Source organism: Dromaius novaehollandiae, chromosome 23 (genome assembly GCF_036370855.1).
Source record: "Dromaius novaehollandiae isolate bDroNov1 chromosome 23, bDroNov1.hap1, whole genome shotgun sequence".
Classification (NCBI taxonomy): Eukaryota; Metazoa; Chordata; class Aves; order Casuariiformes; family Dromaiidae; genus Dromaius; species Dromaius novaehollandiae.
The window spans coordinates 7,842,402-7,867,108 of record NC_088120.1 but is presented as its reverse complement, the minus strand read 5'-3'; the positions used below and the strand labels follow the sequence as shown (position 1 = coordinate 7,867,108).

The 24,707-nt window shown below is 43.0% G+C and overlaps 2 protein-coding genes across 2 annotated transcripts in view; both read left to right on the top strand.

Moving 5' to 3' along the window:
- The window catches only part of MACO1 (macoilin 1), a 30,960-nt gene extending 29,729 nt beyond the window's left edge, over positions 1-1,231 (top strand). The window contains exon 11 of the mRNA XM_064525075.1: positions 36-1,231. Within this exon, the coding sequence (XP_064381145.1) occupies positions 36-238 (203 nt within the window). The 3' untranslated portion in view covers positions 239-1,231. The remainder of the gene's footprint in view (positions 1-35) is intronic.
- A 14,567-nt stretch (positions 1,232-15,798) lies between these two features.
- Positions 15,799-24,707, top strand: part of LDLRAP1 (low density lipoprotein receptor adaptor protein 1) — a 44,829-nt gene continuing 35,920 nt past the window's right edge. Inside the window, exons 1-4 of the mRNA XM_026098218.2 lie at positions 15,799-15,945; positions 17,838-17,959; positions 20,922-21,089; positions 22,185-22,381. The gene's annotated coding sequence lies outside the window, so the exon portion shown is untranslated. The remainder of the gene's footprint in view (positions 15,946-17,837; positions 17,960-20,921; positions 21,090-22,184; positions 22,382-24,707) is intronic.

Here is a 24,707-nt window from a genome sequence, read left to right as displayed (position 1 = left end):
CCACTGGTTTTAAGTGATGCTATTTGCTGTTTCAGGGCAAATCATTCAAAAAGATCAGGAAATCAAGGACCTAAAACAGAAGATAGCAGAAGTTATGGCAGTAATGCCCAGCATAACATACACTGCAGCCACCAGCACTCTGAGTCCTGTTTCCCCACATTACTCTTCCAAATTTGTGGAGACCAGCCCTTCTGGACTTGATCCCAATGCCTCTGTTTATCAGCCCTTGAAGAAATGAATGCCAATTTTTTTTGCCCAGTAATTTTGTCATGCTGAAGGCATCACACAGGAGTGTCTCTTACAGTCAAGATGAAATTGTATTGTGTGAGACTGTATTCGTTGTCATTTAAAACAGGAAAAAAGAGCATCTGGATTGACTAGAACTTCCCATCAGTTTTTCTTGTAAATTTTTAGAAAACCTCACAGAACTTTGCAATTTATTTTCCTTGGCCAATGCATTAAAAACAATTCTTGGTTTTCAAGTAGCCAATTTTGCCTTTTTATGTACTCTTGCATGGTTTCCTCTTGAAAAATACAGGGCTTTGATTGATTTTGAACCCTTTCTTTTTTTTTTTTTTTTTTTGTTTTTTTTAATCGAATTGAATTTGCAAATCTGAGTTGTTAAGAAATAGTGAGGAAAAACTTTTAGTTTTTAGAATGAAAGGGTTAAATAATCTAACAAAGCTTTGATTTATAGATGTATTAAATACAAATATGTGATGTTGCAGAAGATAATTTGGTTACCCCTCAAAGGACCAAACAAATTTCAGGGGCATTGTTTAAGGGAAAGAATAAGTAAGAGAATAGATGATGATGTGACGGTGGTTGTTGTGTGAAATATTTATATTCCCATTGGTGTTTTTAGTCATTGAGAATTGCTAACAGTCTTGTTCACAGTGCCTTGGGAAAAGACATTTCAAGAGGAAACTTGATAGTTTAAACTATTTTTCCCCCTTCACTGTCATCTAGCTTATATATCAAGCTCATTACAGAGTCTACTGCAAATTGTACATGGTAATTTGGATGTTCATTATAAACCAAGGTTACATCTTATGTTTATTTTGATATAAACTCAGCAGTGTTCTGTAACTTGCCTTGATTATACTGCATCGTGGAAGGCACAATATTAATACAGGAAGCGTTATTGTGAAGGCGGAACTGTGCAATGTACTGTATACAAGAGACTGTAAAGCTGGCTAATAAAAGCTGCAGTTCTGGGTTTTTTATTTTATTCAACTGTGATTACACTTTATATCACCTTGTGTTTGACAATTTAAATGGAGCTGAATATTTTTCAGCTGTCGTGCCAAGGAGTTTTTAAAGAGTTTTTAAAAGAAACTCAAATTGCACAAAGGTTTAAGTTAAAATGTATATTATACATTGATAGAAAGTGTTTGCACTGGCAACTTCTGAAGTGTTTAAGATTTTTTTGGGGGGGGGGTGGGGATTGAAGGGGTGGGATGCAAAATTGTATTGAAAACTAGCAAAATTAAAACCCAACATGATTTTGCAAACATGCAGTGGACTCTGAAAAGACAAGGTTCTTAAAAGAAAAAAAAATTAAGTTTCATGTTAATTGGCATGTATGCCTCATTTGAAAAAAATGAAGTAGGACACGCAAATCAGTAAAATAGAAGTATTAAAGATTCATCATTTTAATCACAGACATTCTTTTGGGATAAAACTTCTAGCTTTAGCCAGGTGTGCATGTTGCTGTCATTTGCATTTTTGAATCATCTTGTGTAACTGTCACCATAAAAGTGTTATTCAGAAATGTCATAGGTTTTTCATCTTTGTGCAAAACATGAAATATTGTCACTGACTTTTTGTGTTGAGGTTCCCCCATTTTGCTGCCTACTTTGGCACCATTTTCGTTAAATACTTGGTCTTGGCTGCATTCTTTTTTCTGTGGGGTTTACAAAGAATAAACATTTTCTTGCAGATTAAAAAAAAAATTGCCTTTTTAACTGACCTGATTTAGCCTGGTATAAGGAATACATTTTGTTTAAAGAGCATCTTAAAAAACTTGTTATCTTTGTGCATGTATTCTCTCTGTTATTCCAGGTAAGTCTTCCCTTTTGCAGCAGAGCTTCACTTTTGTGAAACAGAAGGAAGAACAGATGCTTCTCCTATTCAGTGTACAAACTTAGCAAGTTACCCCATCTGTGGGCTTAAAAAAAAAAAAAAAAAAAGAAAAGAAAAGTATAATTTCTTGAGAATCGCAACAGTACATCTTTAAGTTTGGCCTCTGCTCCTTTGTTCCTTTCCAGCCCTTCTCCTTACTGCAGAGGTAAAGCCAAGATGGACAGTGTGGGGATTTTAGCATTATCTTTGCCTAGACAAAAGGAAAGAACTACTTGTCCCTAGTTTTCAACACGTCTGCTTAGTTCTCCTAGCCCCTCCAGCTGCTTCTGTAAAATATTTTTGTTGTCAATTCTGCACCTGTATTTGTCGTCTTCAGGATAAGTGAGCTGTCTTGTGCATCTGGCTTTGGCTACTGCCATAGCTGGTCCTAACCTGGACGTTCTTCTCTGCCTACTTCTACTCCTACTTCTACTTGGACCCTCAGCAGTTAGGCCTCCAGGTAAAATGTTTCAGTGCCAAGAAATTCCAGCCTCAATTGCTCTATAACAAAAGGAAAGTTTGAAAATATAGCATGGATAAGTTTGCAATTTTAACAAATCACACATTGCAGCACAGCAGCAGTTGTGTTCTCTAGTTACCCCCCCCCCTTAGCTGAAATGTTTGTTTAGAAAAGGTGAAACTGTTTGCAGGCACCAGTCCACTATGCAGGATAAGTGATGCAAGTGGAATGAGATAACTTAAGCATTCATAACTTATGCCAGCCAACTATTTGATCTTAAAATATCTAAATGTATGAAATGGGAAATATTGACTCATTGTAAATTGTATTTGCAAGCTTAATATAGGAGGAACTTAAAACACAAGACCGCAGATGGTTTACGTAGAGTATTTTGATTTTTCTGTAGTCAATTCAGAAATGTCACGTGATGAATAAGTACTGTGGAGAGACCTGCTAAAGAAAAACCGAAGTATCCAAAACTTTCTCCAGCCAACATAAGTCTAGGAAAAACAGGTAATGAGAAGACAAGACTTATATGTAATGTTTTTGAGCACCTCAGGATTTATCCTCATTAAAATTTTCAATAGAGCAGATAGCAGTATGTAATTTTACTTTTAATATTTAGAGAAATGCTCTTTTGTTCATAAATTCCATTCTGTAACTGGGCTAAGGTGAACTAGCTTTTCGAAGACCCCCCCCCCCCCCAATGTATTTCATGGTGAGGGAAAGGAAGGCTTAATTGCATATATTGAATTCAATCTTGCTTCGTCAAAAAATTTATAGAAGGTAAAAATTGCTGTTTTGACTGAAATGTCCTCTACAGCCAGCTGGAAATGAAGCTGGAGATGCAAAACTTCACTATAGGAAAGCAGGTGAACTTCCATCTACCTTAAAGTAGCTATTTCCTCCAAAGTATTTAATGAGAAGAACAAACTTTTGGCTCTTTTGGAGGATTCCCTCCCTCCCCCCTTTTTTTCCCCTAATTGCTAAAGCAGTCTTGGAATTTGCTTGCTTACCCTAGCTCTGAGTTAAGTGCGTTGGAATCGCACACCAGAGTTACTAGCCAAAGTTACTCTTAGGCCAAAAGATATGTGCTTTTCAGCATTTCCTCGTCCTGCCATGTTTGTGCCTAGGAGCTAGCTACTCTGAATCTGCTGTTACTGGTGGCGTTTGCATGCAGCACAAGAAATTTTTGCACTTCAAAATAAAAATCAGACTCATCCCAATAACATTTGGTAGAAAACACTGTAAAACAAGTTTAACCCTGGATTCCTTTACCCATAGTGTCTGCTATTGAGAATAAGACTGTTTCCACGATTAGCATCTGAGAGTGGAAAGAGATCATTATCAAAAGTAACCAGTCTGCATTTGACCTCATGCCAGCAGGTTTGTGTACTGCCAGCCCTGAGCACCACTATAGCGCAGCAACTTGATCATCTGCAGCAGTAAGTTGTTGGGGTTTTTTGTTTTGTTTTTAAACTTACTAGTTGTAATCATAAGCTTAATTTACAGAAGTTTCAGTTTGTCGCACAGGATTTAGTATATTGTGGGGATGTATCTACCTTAATACTAGACACCTCCTTTATTTGTATTACAAATTCTGGAGGCAAGGTCAGAAGTAGACCTTCAGCAAGTTAATATGTAATAGACTGCAAAAATGAAGCCTGAGATGCCTCAGTATCTTAACTGAATCAGCTTATATGATGCGCTAAAATAATACTACACAAGCATTCAAGTAAATAATTTCTAATGATGGGGAATAGGCAGAGAGAGAATCAATTTCAATCAAGTTCAAGTGTAAGTGGCTCATTTACCTATAATCCCTATGAGTGGTAATTATGCTGTTTCAGAGCATGTTGTCAGGTTCAGAAAATACTCCTTTTTATTGCTTACAATGAAAATCTTTAAACTGTATGTCTTACATAGTTAACACGAAATTATTTCCCATCAAAATTTAGCTAGTATGAACAATAATGGTTCAATTATAATAAAATAATAGCTGCAGTTAGCAAAAGTGTATTCTGCTCTCTTTATGTTTTTGGAAGTGCTCCAGGAATACTGAAGTTTTTCTGCGGAATGCAGGTTTTCTTGCTCTACCCCAAAGCATTAGCTTAACAGTTTCCTTTATCTAACAAATATGGTCATAATGCAGTACCCTGATCATATAGAAAGCATCAGCTTCAGGTGAATTTTCTTATCCTTTGCTTTCATGCCATTTCATTTTGGAGACAAAGTCTTATTCTGACAGAAAATGCATAACAAGCAGTTTAAAGACAAGTTAAGACTCCACTAAAACCAAAGGATTGTTAGAAAACTGAAATAACTAGCATTTTACAATCTTTGTAATTTCTCACTTAATCAGGTCTGTTTCCTGACACATTTACTACTATATCCTAACTTTCATTAACCTTGACTTAACAATTTGGTCTCCCAATTATCTTTTTAGTCAGTCTTTCTACTTTTTGTAACCTCTTCAGGTACACTGTCATTTACAAAACATCTGCTTATCTGTAATGTCCTTTTTTTAAATGGCTTTTGGTTCTTTTTTCTTAAGTTTTCTCCATAAGAATTAAATGCTATATAGAATAATTGTAAGTAATTTTTATCTTGAGAAGATCTGTGCTTGAAGTCCGCCTTTAATCACATATATCAAAAAGCAAACCAGAATGACTGTGTAGGATGCATTCATTACTCACGGGAATACATTTCTACCACCTTTTTTGTCTGTAGGAAGTGCTGATACATGCATTGAACATGCAGTGACTGTGGGTAGTTCTTAGACCTTAAATGCTATTCCTCTGCATCCCGGAGAAAGAAAGATGTTCTCTGACAACAATATATTGCTTGGCATCATCTGCTTTGATCTCTAATCTAAACAGAGAAGAAAGGATATTGTTAATTCTGTTTCTAAATTTTTTGATACTGTTAAATCTATGCATGTTATATATTGTAAGGAGGAAATAGCCATTTAAAACTAGACAGTTTAATCTGTTTTTTAAAAAGAAGGCAAACAGGTGATCGGAAATGCTAACACAGGGTTGTTGGTAATCAGGGTGGTGGAGACTTTATTTCTGGCTTTGAGTAGTTTCTCCAGCCAGGTGTTTTAAACTCTCTTTCAGTTTCCTCATCTGCAAAGAAACCTAATTATATGCCATCCTGTAAGATACTGAACTGTTCTGATGAGAATTAAAAAAAAAAAAACTAAGTGGAGTAAGGCTTTAACTGGAGTGTAGCTTAAACTAAAAAATCCGGATACCCTGAATAATCCCAAGTACATCTGGATCTGAAACTAAATGTTGTGGTTCATAGTAGTTTTCAATGATTATGAAAATATTTGCTCAAGATTTGATAGAACAATGTCTTGTGAGTTTTCTAAAAATGAAACTTGCTGAAAGGAAATGTACCTTGTTCCCTCTCTAAAATAACCACAAGAGGGCCCAGAATACCTGAAGTAGGCCAGGCCCTGATTAAAGAGCAAATCATGAACATTACTCAGTGACTAAAATACGGGGGGGGGGAAGATTTTTTTTTTCAACAGGCATCTGAATGTTATTTCTCAGTCTCCGTTATGTGAAAGAATATGAAATTCATCATGGGAAGCCCAGGCAGCTGAGAAATGCGTTGATTTCTGTGATAACAGAAGTATAATTAATGCATAAGCATTCCCTCCCTACAAGACTTCAAGATTCAAACAATCAGAAAAAAAGAATTTGTTTTCCTTTTTTCTCCATGTTTTCTGCTTTTCTGCTGCAGAAACTGAAGCAATATAAATCCTTGGTTGAATTTTGATGTAAATACAGGAAACTTTCCACAACATAGACCTACAGTGTCAGACAGACACTGTCTATTTCTACTAGAAATTATTTTTAAACTTCCCTTTTATTATTTGCATTAGTAATCTATAAGCAGTATTTACAATTCTGGGCCACAATCAGAGCTTTTCTGCTAAGAGTAGTATGTACACATGGAATGAGGAGGCCTGTTTGCCCCAAAGTGTACGCAGAGGCTGAGTGGCCTTGGTAAAAGAGGGAGAAAGCAATCAAACAAGACAGACAGTAGCACTCCCATTTTACAGCTTGGGTAACAAGTTGCAGATATGCTGGGTTTTCTTCCCCCCTCCTCCACCACCTCGAAGACCACTCTGCTGTGGCAGGATTTGCAGAGGATCTTAGCTTCCATCTGGGCACTAAAATAAGCACTGAGCTCTTTGGAAAAGATCTTTAACTTGCTGAAATTCACACAACAGGTCCTTGGCAGAGCTGGGAATTTGAATAAGATCTAGAGATTCAGGCTTAAACTGCTGTTAGTTCTAAAGACTCCTGTCTTCAGCTCCAAGAAGTCAGTATATCAGTGTGAGTATAAAAAGGGACCTGCCCATTCACAATGATATCTTTACATATCATTAGCAGTTTTCCAAAGCCACTTGCAGCAAAGTGAGACCTTCAGACGTGTTCCATCAGTGGATAGCTGTCTTACCAGGTGTAAATGGTCCCTTTAATATTTAGCAAGGACACCTTTTAACAAATTTTTGAATTTGCTGAATTCAGTTGAGCATTGTTCACCTATGTTTTGCCATTACATTTAAAAAATTATATATATTATACTCTTTTTAACTTGTTTTTTTGGGGTGCCAGCAATGGTGCCTTATATATGCTCTAGAAATATGGAGATTCAGTAGAGGGATCTGGCTTTATTTTGCATATCTAACACAGAAATTTGAAAGTTTGTTTCCTATTCTCTTTTACCTGGGCTTCATATGGAAATATCAGTAAATTGCTATGCATCTGTCTGTGTGCATCATCTTAATTTTTCAAACAATTGGCCAGTTTCAATTAAATTTGGCAGATAATCAGTATTACTAAAGATACAGAAGTTCCTACAAGCATTGTGAAAATAGGCAGTTCAGTAGAGGAGGGGAAGACCATTAGACGCTGTAGGAAGAATTCTTTGTAGAGGTCACATCTTCTTAAGACTTTAAAGCTAATCAAGAGACCCATATCCACAGGAATGCAGATTCTGTTTTTGTTTTTTGGCTACTCAGGGAAATATTTTAAAGATCACTCCATATTTGTTTTTACTTCAAATGTTTAAAGCATTATTAAAATGCTCAATGTTACTGAGGGGGACTTCACTGGATTCCAACATACAGTGATACAGAGGTGTATTCAATAGTTTATAGGTAGGAATTTCTCTGTGAGATAGAAAATACTTGGCTTCCTCCTTTGTCTTGTCTTGCCCACAGCCACAAAATTTTAGTAGCAATAGAAGAAAAACTTAAATATATGCATATTATTAACAAAAGAATCTGATGCCTTCTGGTCCCTCTTTTTTTTTTAATTTGTTTCTGATTTACCATAGCAAAAGAAAAAAGGAAGGAAATGTAGTAACGCAATGGAGAAACAGCAGGATCCCCACTTAGGTATTGATAGGGGAGAAGCTGGAGGAATTGAAACCATGAGTTTTACTACATTTTATGTCATGAAGTAATACATTAACCGTCTGATTCTCATGCTGTGTTTCTAAATGGCAGCAATACTTAGAAAGTCAAAATGCTCTTCAAGTATTCAAACACAAAGGCAACAGTTAGTCACTGCAGAGGGAGTCTGTTCAATTATCCCACATGCTCTAAACCACTCAAGAGGAAGCATTATCCAGTGGTTCAAGCAGAGCTTTGCAAAGCCCTGAGCGAGACTATGTTCTGCTCCTAGCCCTGTCACTGTGACTTGATGCACAAAGTTTTTCTTACAAAGAAATAATAAGGCAGCTTCTTGCCCCACAGAAATTAATCTGAAGAGATAATGGGAAGATACAGGAGGGTGAAGGATTAAACAGGAGACTTCTCATCACTTGTTTATTTTTTCAGTTTGGCATATTTAATAGTAGTTTAACTTGCATTAAGCAGCTCTATTGACTCCCTTCTCCCCATAGCTAACAGTTTGCTTTGCAATTGTTTTTGTATTCCAGTTGTTCCTATAGTGTGTCTGTCCTGTTCTTTAATAGCTGGTAAACCAAGGACACAAGAAAAATAAAGGTAAGAAATACTGTTGAGTTCTTCCAGCTTGTATATCTGATGGAAATTTTATTAATCTGCATTCTTTAACACACTTCAGCACTATCCAACAACATCCAGAAATTATTAGGCTGCTATTTCAGGCTTTAGAAGTAATCCATTGATTCCATTTCTGATAAGAGGATCCTTCAGCCTCCTTTTCACTGGAGGGTTTCCTTCAGGCCTCATGGAAGAAATGTGCCAGGGATTTAAATGCTGAGAGACCTGCAGACTCATGGAGGACATTCTACAGGTAGGAGAAGTGTAGGGAAGAGTTAAAAGACTTGTGGGAGAAACAAGTGACTTGAAAATCATATTAATTGGAGTAACAGGGCGGTCTACATGATGACAGGCAGGGCCAACAATTAGAAATGGGCAGAGGTGAGGACGCAGGAGGTAAGTTAGCAGCTGCTTCTTCTGTGGGCTCCCAAGCCCTTTGAAAGACGACTAGGTATCAGGAAACGCAGGTCTCGGTGTGAGCTGTTGCTTGCTAAGTCAGCCACCTCCCTAAAGAGCAAAGGAGTGAAACTTTGATTAGCCATTTCCCAGGAAATGCTGCTATACTCTAGCCCTGTGGTCTAGGAGATGCTGCTAAGGGCCTTGACTGACCTGATTCTGAACCAGCTCTTACTGGGAGATCAGGGTCTGCTCATAGGCATCCTCTGGGAGAGGAAGAGGGAATCACACATGATGCTGGTGATCAGAGGCTGCTAAAAACTTATTGCCCTTCCCTAACTCCCAGAAGGGAGAGTTAAAGCAGTCGTCTTCTGCTGTTGATTGACTCTCTGGTGAGCTTGTGAAACAGCAACTATTTGTTCTGATAGCACTTAAAACTGCTGTTGGGCAGGGATTAAAAATCAATGCTGCCAACTGGGCAATGTCATGCTTTGGGGTCCCTGTTGCTCTTGGTTTTGAGCTTGAAAATTCCTGGGGCTCACAACACTGCTTCAAAGTCCCACAAGCCAAGGCAATCACTGAGCTGAGATATCATGCTTGACAGGTTGAAGATACTCCTTCCTAGCTGGGCTTTCTATGCAGTACAGCACTGAAGATGCACATTTCAATATGCTCATCGTTCCTCTCTCTAAAGAAACAGATCATTCTAAAGGAGTTAGTTTATGTAGGTGGACCTTTTTGTCTCCCTTGCTTTTTGCAGCTAATAAATAGCTGACGGAGTTTCAGCCCACTGAAAGTTTGTGATTTTTCTTGATTGGATTTTGGATTGTATGGCTGCTAGTAATTCTATTTCTCAAAACCCAGGCTTTAAAAATTGCTTAGCCCTATGTTTGGCAGTTCTGTTAATAAGTTACCTAATTACAGTTCTAGGAGCAGATCCAGTACCTTTAGAAAGAGCAGTGGGATCTAAATCCCTCCTTCCTTCTCTGCCTTGAAATGGCATTCATTTCTTTCTCCTCTAAATGGCAACAGAATTAATTTTGGAGAGACCTGTTGCTTGAAGTGGAGTCAGTGGATTAATAAAAGCATTAATTATTAAAGCCTGCAAATGCTCCCTAATGATTGTTTGCTGCAAAGTTAATGTTTGATTGGAGAAGGTCATCTGCAAGCCTGAGTAGAAAACCTGTGTCTCTAATAGCAGGTGAAAGCACAATTACCTTCTCTTCATGATATGCACTGGCGCTCTCTACCACGCTCCACCTGACCATCCTGAACAATGAGCCTGGAGGAAGAGCTGTTTTGCCTCAGGACAGCTGCTACCCAAAAGGTCACCCTTTTTAATTAGGTGGGAGCGATACATCTGTTACTGTGCTTCTTAGGATGAGGCGTGGGCAGCCTTACTGTATATTCCTACCTGAAAGTGAATGTCAGCACTGAGGGTGTTTTGTAGTAGTGTCCCTGAGGGGCTACAACGCACACAGCTTCCTGAGGCCTCGATCTAACGCACTGCAGACCTGGGAAGGAAATGAGTGGGTGCTGTGTTTTTAAACCCATGATTTGTGCTGAAATGACTTGCAGTCAGAAGCACCTTGCAGTAATCCGTGTACAGATGCTAAGCCTGCTGTGCTACTGGGGTGGCGAGTGACATCTCAAAAGCTGTGTGTGCAGTTGCCCATATAGGGTATTCAAGTGTAATTGAATTATAGGGCACCAGCAGGAGTCTTTCCTGAAAAGGATGGGCATCCATTACTTCAGCTGAAGAACTAGCTTCTCTGTTTATTTGGGGTCTAGGGCATGCTGTTGAGCCTTTCTGATCTGATCCAGTATGGGCAAGTTAACCGCAGGGTAGTCAAAGTCTGTGATGATGTTTCAATTCTCAGTCCTGTGCTTTGACTGTTTTCCTCTACTGAAAGTTAATTGGAAAGGACATCAAGAACCTGGCTTAACGTTTTGATTTTCCTGAAATGGTGATTGATAGTGCTAAGGGTGGGAATAGACCTCAGTTTTTCCTGACCCTAGCACTCGCTTCCTTTGTGGTTTCAGGCAAATCACTTAACCTGTCTGTGCTTTGAACTTTTTCCTATTTAAGATGAGGATGATAATGTGCAACCTTGAGGGAAAAACCCTTGAAAGCCTCGTAGGAGGGGCATTGCTACAGTGCTGCCAAGTTCTGTAGTTGTTAGGAGAACGGATGTTTAACTTTACAATTTAAAACAAAACAAAATCCTCTTTGAGTAAAGCATTGCATTTAGCTACTGGGTTTTAGGCATTAATAATGTTGCAAGTCCCTGTAGACACTTCCTCATTCATTGCTTCATCAGAGGGATGAAACTAGTAGGTTTTGCAAAAGGAAGAGAGGAAACATGAAGATATGAATGTCTGCCAGAGGTGACCAGACAAAAAAAGAAAAAAAAATGGAAGAAGCCAAATGCTTTTTTGGTGTGGCTACAACTCAAGTGAATAAGGGACACGACATATGAACCTTCTCTATACTAAACAAGACAGACGGTGTGTAAAACCGGACTCGGAAAGGGCAGTTGCTGACATGAAGAAGTAAAAGACGTTACCTTACCATTCAGAACTGACAAAGGCCTTGGAAGTGCTTGTCATGAAAACACTGTTCCCCAGGAGGAAGGGGATGAGGATTTCTGAGATATTTCTCTTGACTTGTGACACTAGAAGAGGGCATATCAATCTGATAAAGGATTGGGAGAGATCTTTAGTCAGGGGAGAATGGGAAAAAAAAATTAACTTTTTGGGCTAGGAAGGATCTTGCACTTAATAGACTATCTGTGCAATTTGTTGCAGATTTTTGGGATGTCTTCATTTAACCTCTTTGATATTCGTAGGCAGGCTCAAAGGAACAACTCCCTTGGGATTCTGGCCACTTGCTTTGCAGCTTCGAAGTAGCCAATGAAAGCGAATTGAGCAGAATCTAAGCTGCACGTGCTCCCATCATAGTTAAATATAGCCAGAAATTTCTCAACAGATTCTGACAACAGGAGTCACAGCAACTAGAAAACAAGGAGCCACAGCAGCTAGAAAACAAGCAGAGACTGTCTGGGACTTCAGGGGGTCTTGTATATTCAGCTAATTGAGATTTATCAACCTTCTTTTTGCTATAATTCATAGGGACGTGGGAATGTTTCAGTTACAACAGCATTATCAGTGAATAACAGTTTGACTCTAGTAGCTGTAACAGTAGACAGTAGACTCTAGTTCTTCCTCATAGCTGTGACTACAGCAAGCTCAGGGCGAAGCAGCCTATATCTGTGCCTATTCAGTTACTCCTGCAATCAAGCCTCTCAAGCCTGTTTAAATAATTCCAAGGCACAGCTCCAGGAGGTTGTCTTTCTCTCCCTCTCACTACCTTAATTTACACTAGTTGTTGATCACTTAATGTCCCCTCTTTGAACATTTCGCTCAGCAGAAGAAAGGTCAACAAGGGAGAGCAGACTTCTTGACTTGCCCATCTGTAATGCTGGGCTCTTTGGGAAGTGTCTGTCATTTGTGGATCACTTGTGGATCTTTACAGTGCCTGGTGAAGGGGCTCAATATTTTAGCTGTGAAATAGGTCAGCATTTGTAAGCTGTCTAGAGCAGAGCCTCTTGTTTATGGAAGGATGTGGACAAGTGCCGCAGCAGGACCCAGCCTTCAGATGTGAGCGACTTCCCATGTGAAGTGCATTTCTGAGCTTTTGGAGAAGATTTTTCTTCCTAGGCTGATGATGGTGGGGTGCAGGCCAGGCTTCAGGGCAGGGTATGGGGAGAGGGGGTGGTGCTGTTTTTATTTTTGTAAGAGTCTAGTTAGCAGGAAAAAAGGCCAGAAAAACATCTTGGCGGAGAAAAGCCTCCAAATCCTGTATCCAATTGAAGCTGCAGAGAGAATGAAGGTTGGCAGAATGCAATTATCTAACCTGGAATTCAGCCAGGACCCTGAGGCTCACCCTCCTCCCCTTGTGAAAAGTGCCATTAGATATTTGATAGCTATATTGGGTCCAACCATCTGGTTTTATGTCTCCCCTGAAAGGTTGAAGCTTCTGGAGCAGATTGCCCCCTTGGCTTTGTGCTGGGGCTAAGACTATGAAGCGGTACGTATCCAATCTTTTCTAGCCACAGCTTGCAGCACCTGAGTTATCCTTGGTAATCCCTATCCAAGTCCTGCAGGCTGAGACTCTGCTTCCTAGCATGCGAGACCTGGCAGGACCGTAGCCCAGAGGCAGTACAGCTGCAGGCTCTGCTCACAGCTTTGTCTTTATTGTTGCTGCGATAGGCAATCGCATCTTTGATCTGCTTCTCCTCTGCACCCTCCCACGATAAACTGAGCGTTCCCCCAGGGCCTGCAGCAGGGAGGAAGGGAAAGCATGCAAGATATGCAAGTTACTCTGTGCATAAGGATTTTGCTGCTGTGCTTCCCCAAACCACCTGTCTGCTGGCTGTGTGTGGCATGCTTGTCCAGCACAGCACGGCAAGGTAGGGCAGCTCGCGTTTGCCGGTGCCCTGTACAAGTCTTGGACTCCAGGGGTTTGTTGCTGTGACCACGTAACGAGCCCTGCCTTGTTCCATCGTGGTGTGATCAACGGGACTGTGGCTTCCCCGGCTGCCCTGTTGTTGCGTGGGAGGGATGTCATTACAAGCTCTGCCCAGTTGCTGTTGGCAAATGTGCCTTGCTAGCTGGGCTAGCAGAGGGGTGGTCTGATGTCTGCTGTGTCACTGCTTTGTCCCAGTGGCTAGAACAGACCAGCAAAGTTAGTTTTTCTGATTCTTTGGTGTAAATATTTCATGTGACCCAGGAAAATCCCAGTGGGGGCTGTTCCCTGCGCTCTGAACATAGGCCGCGTGAATGAAAGTGGTGTATTAATTATTATGAAACAGCTCTGAGAAACAAACGCAGGTTGCCATGGAAGCACCGGCAGTGACAATGTCACCTCGTTTTTAAGATGCTTTCAATGCTCCAAATGCAATTTCCCTTCTCTTTAGAATAAACAATGGCAAGATACCCCGGTGGATGGGAAACGGGGCTGCATTTCAGAGTCTGTGCAAAACTTGACTCTCTCTTACCACAGCTGAGAGATCAGCCTCGTGCTTAAGCAGAGCACCAGGGGACTGCAGGTGGTGAAGCTAACCCAGGAGGCCAAGGAAAGAGCAGGCTGGAGACTGAGGCAATTGGTTGTTCCTTCCCCATCCAGAGATATAAGGGCTGGCGATTTATAGGGTGGGAGGCAAGTCTTGTGACCCCTGCTTCTTGGGAGGTTTGAGGTGTATCGGGAGAAGAGTTAAACATTAAAAGGGGTTAGAACAGGGACACAGGAAGGCATCTCCGAGGATTTGAACGGAATAAATTGGGATCTTGCATGAGAGAGGAAATGAGGCAAGCAGTAATCTTAAGAATTAACAATGCTGATTTAATGAATGCAAAAATTCAAATGATTGTAGAGCAGTGAAAAATACAATAGTAAATGCCTGGAAGCTGGTTCCTCCCTGCCCCTTTCAGTTATTTCCATGAAGAAAAGAGGTGACCTTTTAACCCACCTCATTTTAATAAACCTTTTGTTGCCTGATTTGCCCTAGGAACTTGTAGTTTTACTGCATGTTAGCTAGCACAGGTAAATCTAAAAGAATAATCTAGTGTAGCTAAGTCTTGGCTTGCCTGCCCTCAGATAGTCACATCTGCAGACTACAAGCACATACTTGAAGGCAATTGCATTTCACTGGTTGTGTGGTACCATCTGTCAGCCGAGCCACCTTAACCGGCTGCAGATGGGTTCTGCACCTCCTGAGTGATAGCTTGATCCTCTTTCACTGCAATCTGTGTCCTGTTATCTTGCAAATGGGTCTGTGTGAACTCAGGCACTTACTGTGGCACCGTTGATGGGCATCAGCTGATGGATTTACTGAAGCACTGAAATGTGATAATCTACAAGCAAGTGTCCTGCGCTCTTACAGGGGTTAATAGCAGACAGACAGTTTCTCCTATTCTGGCTGCACTTGTCCTGTAAGCAAACTCTTTCTGCCTTCAGAGTTGCATTTCCTCTGTTTTGATCCTGCAATTAGTCTCTCACTTCATATTTGTTCTCTTGCAGTTGCTTAATTTCTTGATTTTTGTGGCCCTCACTTTTTGGGTTATCTTTGCTATAGTTCCATGCATGCTTAAAAACCGACACTGCTAGCCACCTAGACAAGACAAGGGCTTTATGGATATTTCTGCAATGTTCAGGAGACGAGTAGAAATAATTTACTGGATCTGTGCTGTTCAAAACGTGTGGAAAAAGGTTAAAATTTCATAGATTCCTAAGACCCAGTTTCTCCACTCACTGAAACTTTTCAGTGTGAGGATTTCTGCTGACTTACTGGATTTCCATGGAGACCCCCAATTGCTGGCACTGAACACAGCAAGTTTCTCTAGGTTGACTTACAGTCATGGTCTGGGAGGTGGGCAATGGCTCTCAGGCAGTTCACGCTTGCATGAAGGGAAATGTGTTCCTGTGTTTTTCACCCAGACCTGGTGGTTGCTCCACTGTTCATGATAAGCTTTAAAATCTCTCTTGAAATAAAAAGGAGCACTGCAACCCACAGCAGAAAATTTGTTTGAAAAAAATAATTCATTTTCAAATTAAGTTACTCAAAAATGCATTTTAACCACTAATGGCATAATGTAGCTCAGCACAAGTTTTGTGTCATTTGCTTCTGAGATGAGGAGGTTTTATTCTAGGCCAAAATGTAAATCAAATACAACATCTTGCAATGTTTTTCAGTGACCTTTGATGACCATTGCAGAAGGAAGATTGCAATATTCCACCTGTTAAATCAAGCAATTGTGGATTTTGATTCTTCCACTGAACGGCAGTGATATCTCTCTGCAGTAATCGTGTGAGCCAGAGCCAAGCCAGCGGGCAGCAGGCAGGCATAGATGAAAAGTAAGTACTCTCCTTGGGTTCATTTTAATTCCCTCTGTATCTTATGATAACTGCTAAATTATCAGCACTAAGAATAGCATTCACAGTTATTAAAAGCATCCGTCAGTCCACTTAGCCACTATAGCTGGTGCTAACCCCAATCTGTCTTATGCTCCTGCTGTGTTGACTCCGCACCTCTGGAGTGATCAACAGGGGTGCTGATTTAAGGAGGAGAAAGGCAGGCAGCACTGGCTGTGGCAGAAAACAGAGAAAGACTGACAGAGACTTTGAAATTCTGTTCATAAAGGAAAAGAGAATGAAAAATTGATTTCTCAAAGCTGGCCTGACTCCCCTGCCGAGCCCCAGTCCCTATCCAGAAGAGAGCTGGGACACTGCTCGCTGGACTTTGGCTGTGAATGTATTTTGTGACTGGCAGGTGAACAGGATAGTTTCATGGAGTCTTTGGCCGGAGGACTTTGTAAGTGGGCTTCACTGACTGAGTCTAGCAGTGTTCTTAGTTTGTCTGAGCTCTACCTGGCAAATACACCGTGATGAGACAGCAAGATCACACCAGACTGTACGTGAGGGAGGGGATATTCATGGAACAGTGATCATATGAATCTGCTTCTAAAGGGAATAGACAGATGTCTGATACCTAAAATGGCTATGGGCCTCTGGAGAGAGTTATCTGAAACCTGGCTTGGCACCAGCTCCACAGACTGGCCCTTGATCATCCTCCTTTTCACCTTCTCTCAGACCCCAAAACTTCCTCCTCCTCCTCCCACTCCACTTTCATCCCCAGAATCTCTTCACACTCTATATCTGCTTCTCCTCCAAATCTGATAACCAGGTTAGTGCTAGTCCTGTTCCCAAGGTGGGAGATGCCTCACTCTTTGCTTTTCCCAGGGCTCCTCACCAGGAACAAAGAAGGAGGAAGGCAGCTATGGTTACATACAACCTCATCCAACAGAGGTGTAAAGCATCCTTACGTCCCATTGACTGCAGTGAGACTCAAAAGCTCCCAGCATCTCTTCACAAGCAGTTTTAATGCCAAGGTAGTTCTGGCAGTTGGGCTTGGAGGCTCTGGAGTGAAGACCCTTCTCCCAGGGTGATGGAGACAGCAACCTCCTAATCCTAAAGAGCAAATGTCAGGCTTGCTGAAGCTCAGGAAAGGGAGAGGAAAAAAAAACAAAGCATCAAAGGGGGCACAGATGGTCAAAAATTGATGGAGCACACAGCTCCCTGGCAAGGGAGCCTGCAGGCGTTAATATGAAAGCAATTGTTCTACAGATGCACATTTTTTTTTTAATAAACCAAGTTTTAGCAGCTAATGACAAGACTGGAGCCATTTAACTGAACAGCAGGCAATACAGATTTTCTGGTACATTTTTGATAGTTTTTTAAAAATAATCGGTTAAAAAAAGTGCCTCCATTCATTTGAGTTTAAAAAAAGTTCCTGTATTTCCTATCACTTCTGTCTCCAACCTTAACATACAGCAGCTGCTGAGAAGTAAGTCCAACTCAATGTCCAGATGCCATACAAGTTTGCCGTGCCAGCAGCAAGTAGTTTTTAATAGCCTGAGTGGGCGATGCCTCTTCTGTCTGGTCCTCAGTTGCTATCAGTGCCTGTAATGCTGTGATCAAGTCTGCTCACAAAGCCAGGCTGGGTTTGGTGCAAGGAAGGAAGATCTGCATAGGAAACCGGCTCTGACGCTGAGCTGCTGGCAGTGTGAGATTTTGGGTGTGCTTCTGACCCAGCATCCGAGTATGCAGTGAGGAGAGTGCTATGGCTTGAGAGAAAATGTCATGAAAATCTGTACCTTAAACTCTTCCCATTATTAATTAACCACATAACCTCTCTCCTATGCAGCATTCTTCATTAGTTCATTTGTCTTGTTCTCTCCATTTGGCAGATGCAGAAGCTAAAATGAGAAGGACTGACATTTTGACCCCTTATCCATCCATCGAGCCAGTCTGCAGAGGCCAAAATATAACCAAAGTTTCCTGAATCCCAGACCAGCACTCTAACTGTGAGGTAACACTCCTTCCATCTAGTTTTCCCTATAGGACTTGATAAAATCAGTATTATTCCTCCCTTTGATTTCTCTTGAAGAGCTAAAGTGCTACAATCAACTGATTCTCAAATGATTCCTCAACCTACCTCAGAACTCTGTGCAGTTCTCTCCTCTAGCTCTGGGAAAATGCACATCACTTGATGTCTTATAAGTAACACAGCATTAGCAGAGCCAAAGCAGCTGCAGTGCAGGGTATGGGAATTTGGTATCCTTCTGCCAAGGATGGGCAACTGTAACAACTAGTTAGGCAGGCTCACTGGTCCCGAGAGTTTTATCCTCATTTCCTAAGGACACAAGGCTAAGGTGATCATATTTTTACAATGACCACCTAACTTCCGAACCTGCTGACAAGCAGATTTGTCAAACGTACAGAGATCTCAGAAGTGTTTGAGTCCCATGAGCTTAGCAAAGGTCCGCAGCTGAGTAGGAGGGATCATAATCCATGCTCCCAGGGAGGGAAAAGGCTGCAAGTAAAACAGTTGTGCTATTAGATATCAGGTAATCCATGTGTGATAGATCCAGGCCACCTGAGTTCCTTGGTTTTCTGCACTTCCCCTTTGTTTTTGCACTGACAGATCAATCCTTCCTGCTTCTCCATGCTTTCTCAGGGGCTGGGGGCATCACCAATCACACTGCTTTCTGCGTGTTTTTATTCACCATGGCAATACTCTAAATTCTGCTTGCTAATATCAGACACTGACCAGACATGAATTTCATACTGGGCTGACAGTGGGCTGGAGTAGAAGAGATGTATATGCCTTCTTATGCCCTACACAGTAGCTAAGGATGTTTCTTCTCGACTGGCACCCTCCTCCCACTTCCTGGAAACTGAACTCGGAGTGGTGTTCCAGAAATGAGACATGATGCAATAAGCGCCTGAGCACTTCTCTGCGCAATCCCTCTTCAGCAACTGGAGAAAACGAACAATGACAAAAGCTGCCCTTAAGGGTATTTGCTTCCCAAAGGAATGCACTTAAGGGCTCTGTGAAACGCACTGACGTTATTAAAAGGATGTGCATGGGGGAGCGCTTGTCAGCCCTAAGTGAAATTGATAAAAAGATGTTTTATGCAACAGGCTGTATTTAAATCTAAGGGACAATTTAAGCTGCTTTGTGCGTAATAGGACATCTTTGATTCAGAAGCCATCTCTTAAGTATGGAATTAGACAAATTGAGTGTGTTGGTGACCCTGTTTTCAGGGAAGGCACCGTTCTGGGTATTGTAGGAAGCAATGGGACTTGATACACAGCAGAGTGACTTTAACCCTTCAGTGGCTTTCACCTGATTAGGGACAAGTCTATTGGTTCTTTTTTAGCTCATCAGAGACCAGGTTTGGTTCCTGACCTTTGTGTGGTGACTGTGTTCATTCAGGAGTTGGATGGAACCAGACTGGGGAGGAGAAGAGCAAATGACCAGCTGCAGGCTTTTAAAGATCTGATAGTGGAAAGACATCCATGCCAAGCCCAGATCTGAAATACTCTCCTGGCTAATTGCATTTTGCCTGTACAAGATCAGCCTCTGTTTCAAATGACTATCACATTCATTATCATTCCCTTTGAGCTGTCATCTAATGTTACCGTTCCCCGCTGCACTCCACCTCTGAGCTGCCTCCTTTTCAGCGTTCCCTTGATGCAGTTTGGCATCTCTCTGGACGAGAAGTGCTATTGCTGCCACCCTCCTCTATCAATATCCCTTTCCTGTAGTGCCCTTCTGCCTTGATGCTCAATACCATCAACTCAGTAATTAGCATCACATTATAATTGAATTGTCAAAATGAGCTTACATCAGAGCTGAGCAACACAGCAGGGTTACTGCTGTCTCCTTTGGTCTTTCGTCATCTTTCTACCATCTTCTCTTCATCACTTTATCATTTATTAGTCATGATCACACCTAAGGATTAGCTTGGGAGCCTTTTGGAGCAGATGCTGTGTCTCCAAACACCTTCTGCAGGATACCCGTAGCACTGCAGATGGATAGAAACCTGTGATGGTATTAAGGGCTACAGTTTGGTCTCTATCTCTTTGCTGGCTTGCAGTCCCTCTTTCCTGAAGGTTGCATGCTAAATCTCCAAAGTGACTGAGAGGGATGTTTCCAGAGGAGCTTAAAGGACTTTTCAAAGTGGGAGGAGATGTGCAGGGGGTGGTTCTGTCCAGTTAGGTAGAACCAGCTGCTAAAACCACAGCTGATTCCTGAACTGGCTGTTAAAAATGGCCTGAACAAGCCCTTCTCCCTGCCAGTGCCCCTTTCAGGAGCTGCCCCCATTTTCCTCTCCCATTCCTGCTCACCCTGGACTGTGCTTCTGGTTCATGCCCTGGTCCTGCTTTTAGCACTGACCGTCAGCACACTCTGGAAGATGGCTAGGCTCTAAGCACCTCGTACACCTCTGCCGGGATGGCTCTCCTGACTCCTCCACGCAGCACAGGAGTGTGAGTCTCCAAAGCAACAGGGAGATAAGCCCAGAGCCTGGCACAGCTGCTTCCCAGAGTCAGATGCGAAACAAGTTCTCTGCTGCTGCCACTTGTCCTCTTGGCCATGAATTTTGGGTTTCCCTTTTGGCAGCAGCAGCAGATAATCTACAGATGAAAAGCTGCACAGCAGAGAAATGGGACTGGAGCAGGAAGAAACACCACACTGTGGATTTACCCAGCCCCCACTGAACGTGCTCTCCTCTTGTCTCACTGCCACTTCTTACAAGATTAACGCAGAGAGCACGTAAAAAACTGCAGAAATAAACACGTTTTCTATCTGTCTGGGATTCCCAGCGACTTCTGTTGATGCTTCTGCTTGTAGCCAAGCCACAAGCTTTCAAAACACCTTTGGGACCCATTTTATAGTAGCATTTCCAAATAAAGAAGGCACTTCTTACATAGCAGTTTGCGGAGCTGAGAAAGGAAACAGCAATGTGTTGTTGTCTTGTTTGCAGGTGCTTTGAGCTCTTTTTCCTGAGACTGTTTTGCAGTGATACTTACTTTCTCCTCTACCTTCATTGGGATGCGCTGGAATTTCCTGGGGAATACAAATTGCTTGGCCATAGCTGTTCACCAGTAACGCAACGGCTGGGTGTGGAAGAGGAGAGCCTGCATCAGGACCGGTGAGTCAGGGAGTGCCACACACCCGGCTGCAGAGACGGCTCAGGCAAGGGTGAGGGCTGGCTAGGCAAAAGGATCCCCTTCATCTGCAGTGCCATGGCTCATGCCAGCCATGATACCGTTCAGCCAGCTCCTTTTTCAGAAAAGCTCGGCTTCTCTGAAAGGTTTAGACTGACTTCCTGGCCGATTTACATGTAACTGAGGGCAAATCTATGAAAAGCAGCTGGGAAGGTAAAAATGCCCAAGGGTTAGAGCAGGATATGCAATTCAAGAGACACTTTCTCAGCCAGTGGCTGGCAGGCCAGGACAAGTCACTTCAGTTTTACTGTCTACATGAGTGGTTGTCAGATACTCCGGGGAACCTGTGAGGAAAGGAGCCAGACAGGAACACGGTCACTCTTGATGTGGCAAAAAAGGCTGGAGAGGCACCTCTCCAAGAAACTGCCCTTATGCTGGCTATCAGCGGCTGGATAAACCCATTAAAGCCAGCTCCAATGCTTTCATTTTGGGCTGGCTCTGGCAGGAAAAGGGCTTTACAGATTCTTTCTCTTACTGTTGGATGCAGACTGCTTAAAGAGAAAAGGCCTCTTGCAGCTGGAGCTAATGCTGAGCTGTCAGAGCCTGCAGCACACATGGCCCAGCTCTGTGCGTCCCTTGCTGTACACACAAACCAGCAATTAGAGAATTGATGCAAGCAGTATTACTGCAAAGAATGTGTAGACAGGGGTTAATGCACCGGGTTAGCAGCACTTTATCTGGTCCTGTTTTCAAACTGATGAGGTATTTTGCTGCTCTGCGAATACTGCATCCTCCCCTCATCAGCTGCCCAGTGCCTATGCAAGCTTCTCAGTTGCTGTATTTCTTTCCTCATTAAAATTAAAACACCTGGACCTGTGTGTTTCAAAGGCCTTCCTGTTCTTGCATTCATCGAGCTACCTGTCTCTGCACTTCCATTCACCCAGCAAGGATTTGCTCAGGAGCAGAGGTTTTTGCTTTGCTGTTGTTTTGCTGTTGGCTGTGGGAAGCGAGCTGCTAAATGTCTGGAGGACAGAAGTGTGCTGAGAATAATCAATATTTTATGATATCTTCCCAAACAGGCAGGCAGGTCGGGGGGTTTTGACAGCCTGGAGGGAGCCGCACTGCCTAACTTGCAGCTCCCGACAAATGGAAGTGCCACATTCAGAAACAATAAAACGACGCAGGCCTTCAGAGAGAGGGAGTTCAAGCACTCTTGTCACCCGCTGCAGAACACCGGGTTCCTCTGGGAACACTGAGGACATTTCTCCCGGAGATGGTGAGCCTTGCTTTGATTTTTATGCAACACCAGCAAAAGGTACCTGAGTGATAGACTTGGAGAAAGGAGCTCTCTCGGTCTGGGTAAAGCCTGCTAAAGCCTGCAGGGTACCTGCCAGCAGGCCCCTGTACCTCTTCCCCAGGATCAGCTGGGAAATCTCCCAGCATGGCTGCGCTGCTTTGGGGGTTACCCACTGCTTGGGAACACTTTGGTATGGCTCAGGCCTGGCACTTTTGCCACTGTCACTGCGGGCAGATGTCCATGTCCTCCTCCTGCTCCAGCCGCACTGCTGATGATGGTTCCTCCTCCAGCTGCCTCTCTCCCTCCGTTGTCACCAGGGTTATTGAGCACTCCCTAACCTGCCCCTGTGCAGTCAGTCTGTTCAATGCACACCTTTCTCTGCTCTCTGTTTAAGTTCATCCTGAGATGAGAGTCTGAACATTCCTTACAAGACAAAGCAGCCATGTCATAGGGAAAAAGGTCCTGAAAATGCACTGTGGGCAGAAGCTTGATGACACAGAGGTAATAAATAGAACAGCGAATGTGTCATTGAAGGCACCAGGTCGTTCTACAGATGCAAGGACTGGTTCCCTACAGACCTGTGCCTTGATGACTCTCTAGTGTCTAAGAAGAGGTGAATTCACATGATTGCAGTGTGAATTCACCCCCATTCAGTGGGGGATACTAATGAGATGCATGAAAATTGTGGGAACGGAATATCTCTGGGACCTCTCTGCCTCTGCCAAGTAAGGGTGAAGCTGGCTGGTGGATTCAGAAGTTACTGGTGGGGACATCCAGGTACAGATAGGACTACACACTTCTTTCCTCAGAGCAATCTTTTGATCTCTGAGGACCTGATGTGCAGGTATTTTGTGTGTTCCTGAGCTAGGTGACATGTTGTCTCTTCTTCTGCAGGGACAGCCCAACCATTCAGTTCTGCTCTCTAATTAAAAAAAAAAACAAAACACCTTATGTAGTCACACATCTTCTGGGCTGGAGAGTGGCCGATGACCCATGCACCCCTGCAACCTAAGGCTGATGGACAGAGAGAAGAGAACCAGGGCTCAGCTCCTGCATCCCTTCTTCTCTCCTCTCTGACTGGGGCCCTCTTAGCCAGACACGCTGCTGAAGAGCTGTGCACCTCTGCTAGCTGAATCCTAGCTGCGCACCTCTCCTAGCACCCTGCTGAATATAGTTCTTACTTTTACACTGCATCTCAATTTACATCTGAATAATTAAAACCTCTTGTTGCTATGGGACTGCCATCTTCCTGCCTCACCTTGGCTCTTGCCTTTTTTTTTTTTTTCCAGGTAACCTTCCTTTGTTCTCTTATTTTTCTGCTCAGATGTGGTGGAAAAACTGGGACTGGGGGGAATGGGAGGGGTGGAAAGGGGAATCCAGTGCTTGTAGCAACAGTAATGAAGTTTTATAAATATACAGCTAGCTTTTGTGTATGGTACAGCAGAAATAATCTGCTTTTGGTGGCTCAGGAGCTGTGCAGCCCACGCAGTGGGACAGAGGTTGCAGTGGGGAGTTCCTGGAAGAAAGGCAGCAGAAGGGACCTGGTGTGCCGGGAGATGGGGAGCAGGGCTGGGGAGGGCCCTAGAGCGCACGTTCGTCCATCTCCGCTCTCACATGCCTTGCTGCATCCCCGAACTGAGTCAGGCAGCCTTAGCATACCATAATGCAAAGAGCCAGCATTTGGAACCAGCCAGCCTCAAATTAAAGCTGCAAATCAAAACCCACATTTGCTGTTGGGGTGGTCACACACTTGTCAGATGATGTTATTATTATCTGTCCTAGAGACAGCACCATAAATAGCAGCAGGGCTTAACGCATGCATTCGCTGCCCCAAACAGCTTAGAGTGTGACAGATCCTCCCTTCCCTGCGGGAGAGCCCGGGAAGGCCCCTCCTGGGGAGAGGCAGGGCCCGAGGGGGTGTCGGGGCCGAGGTCTCCAGGCCCCATCCGGGGTGACGGATCCGCCAGGTCCGCAGGGAGCTGGGGCCTGCCCCGGGATGGGACTCTGCAGGTGTGCTCAGGATAGTGCTGTCTTTAGTGCCGTGGTAGAGCTAAAAGCAGCAGCTGGGACTTGTTCCTCCGAGAGCCCAGTCCAGCTTCCTTTGGGGTCAGTAAAATGCCTGTTGAGCTGGAGAGGAAGGCCCAGAGTCTGGCTTTATCATTTACAGTGGAGCAGCTTTTATCAGGCCAGCCAGAACTGGGACCCCTCCCTTGTGCCAAAGATGCTCCTGAAAAACATGATAATCCCTGCCCTGGGGAGATCATTATTCTAACATCTTCTGTCTTTGCTCAGAGACAATTATCTT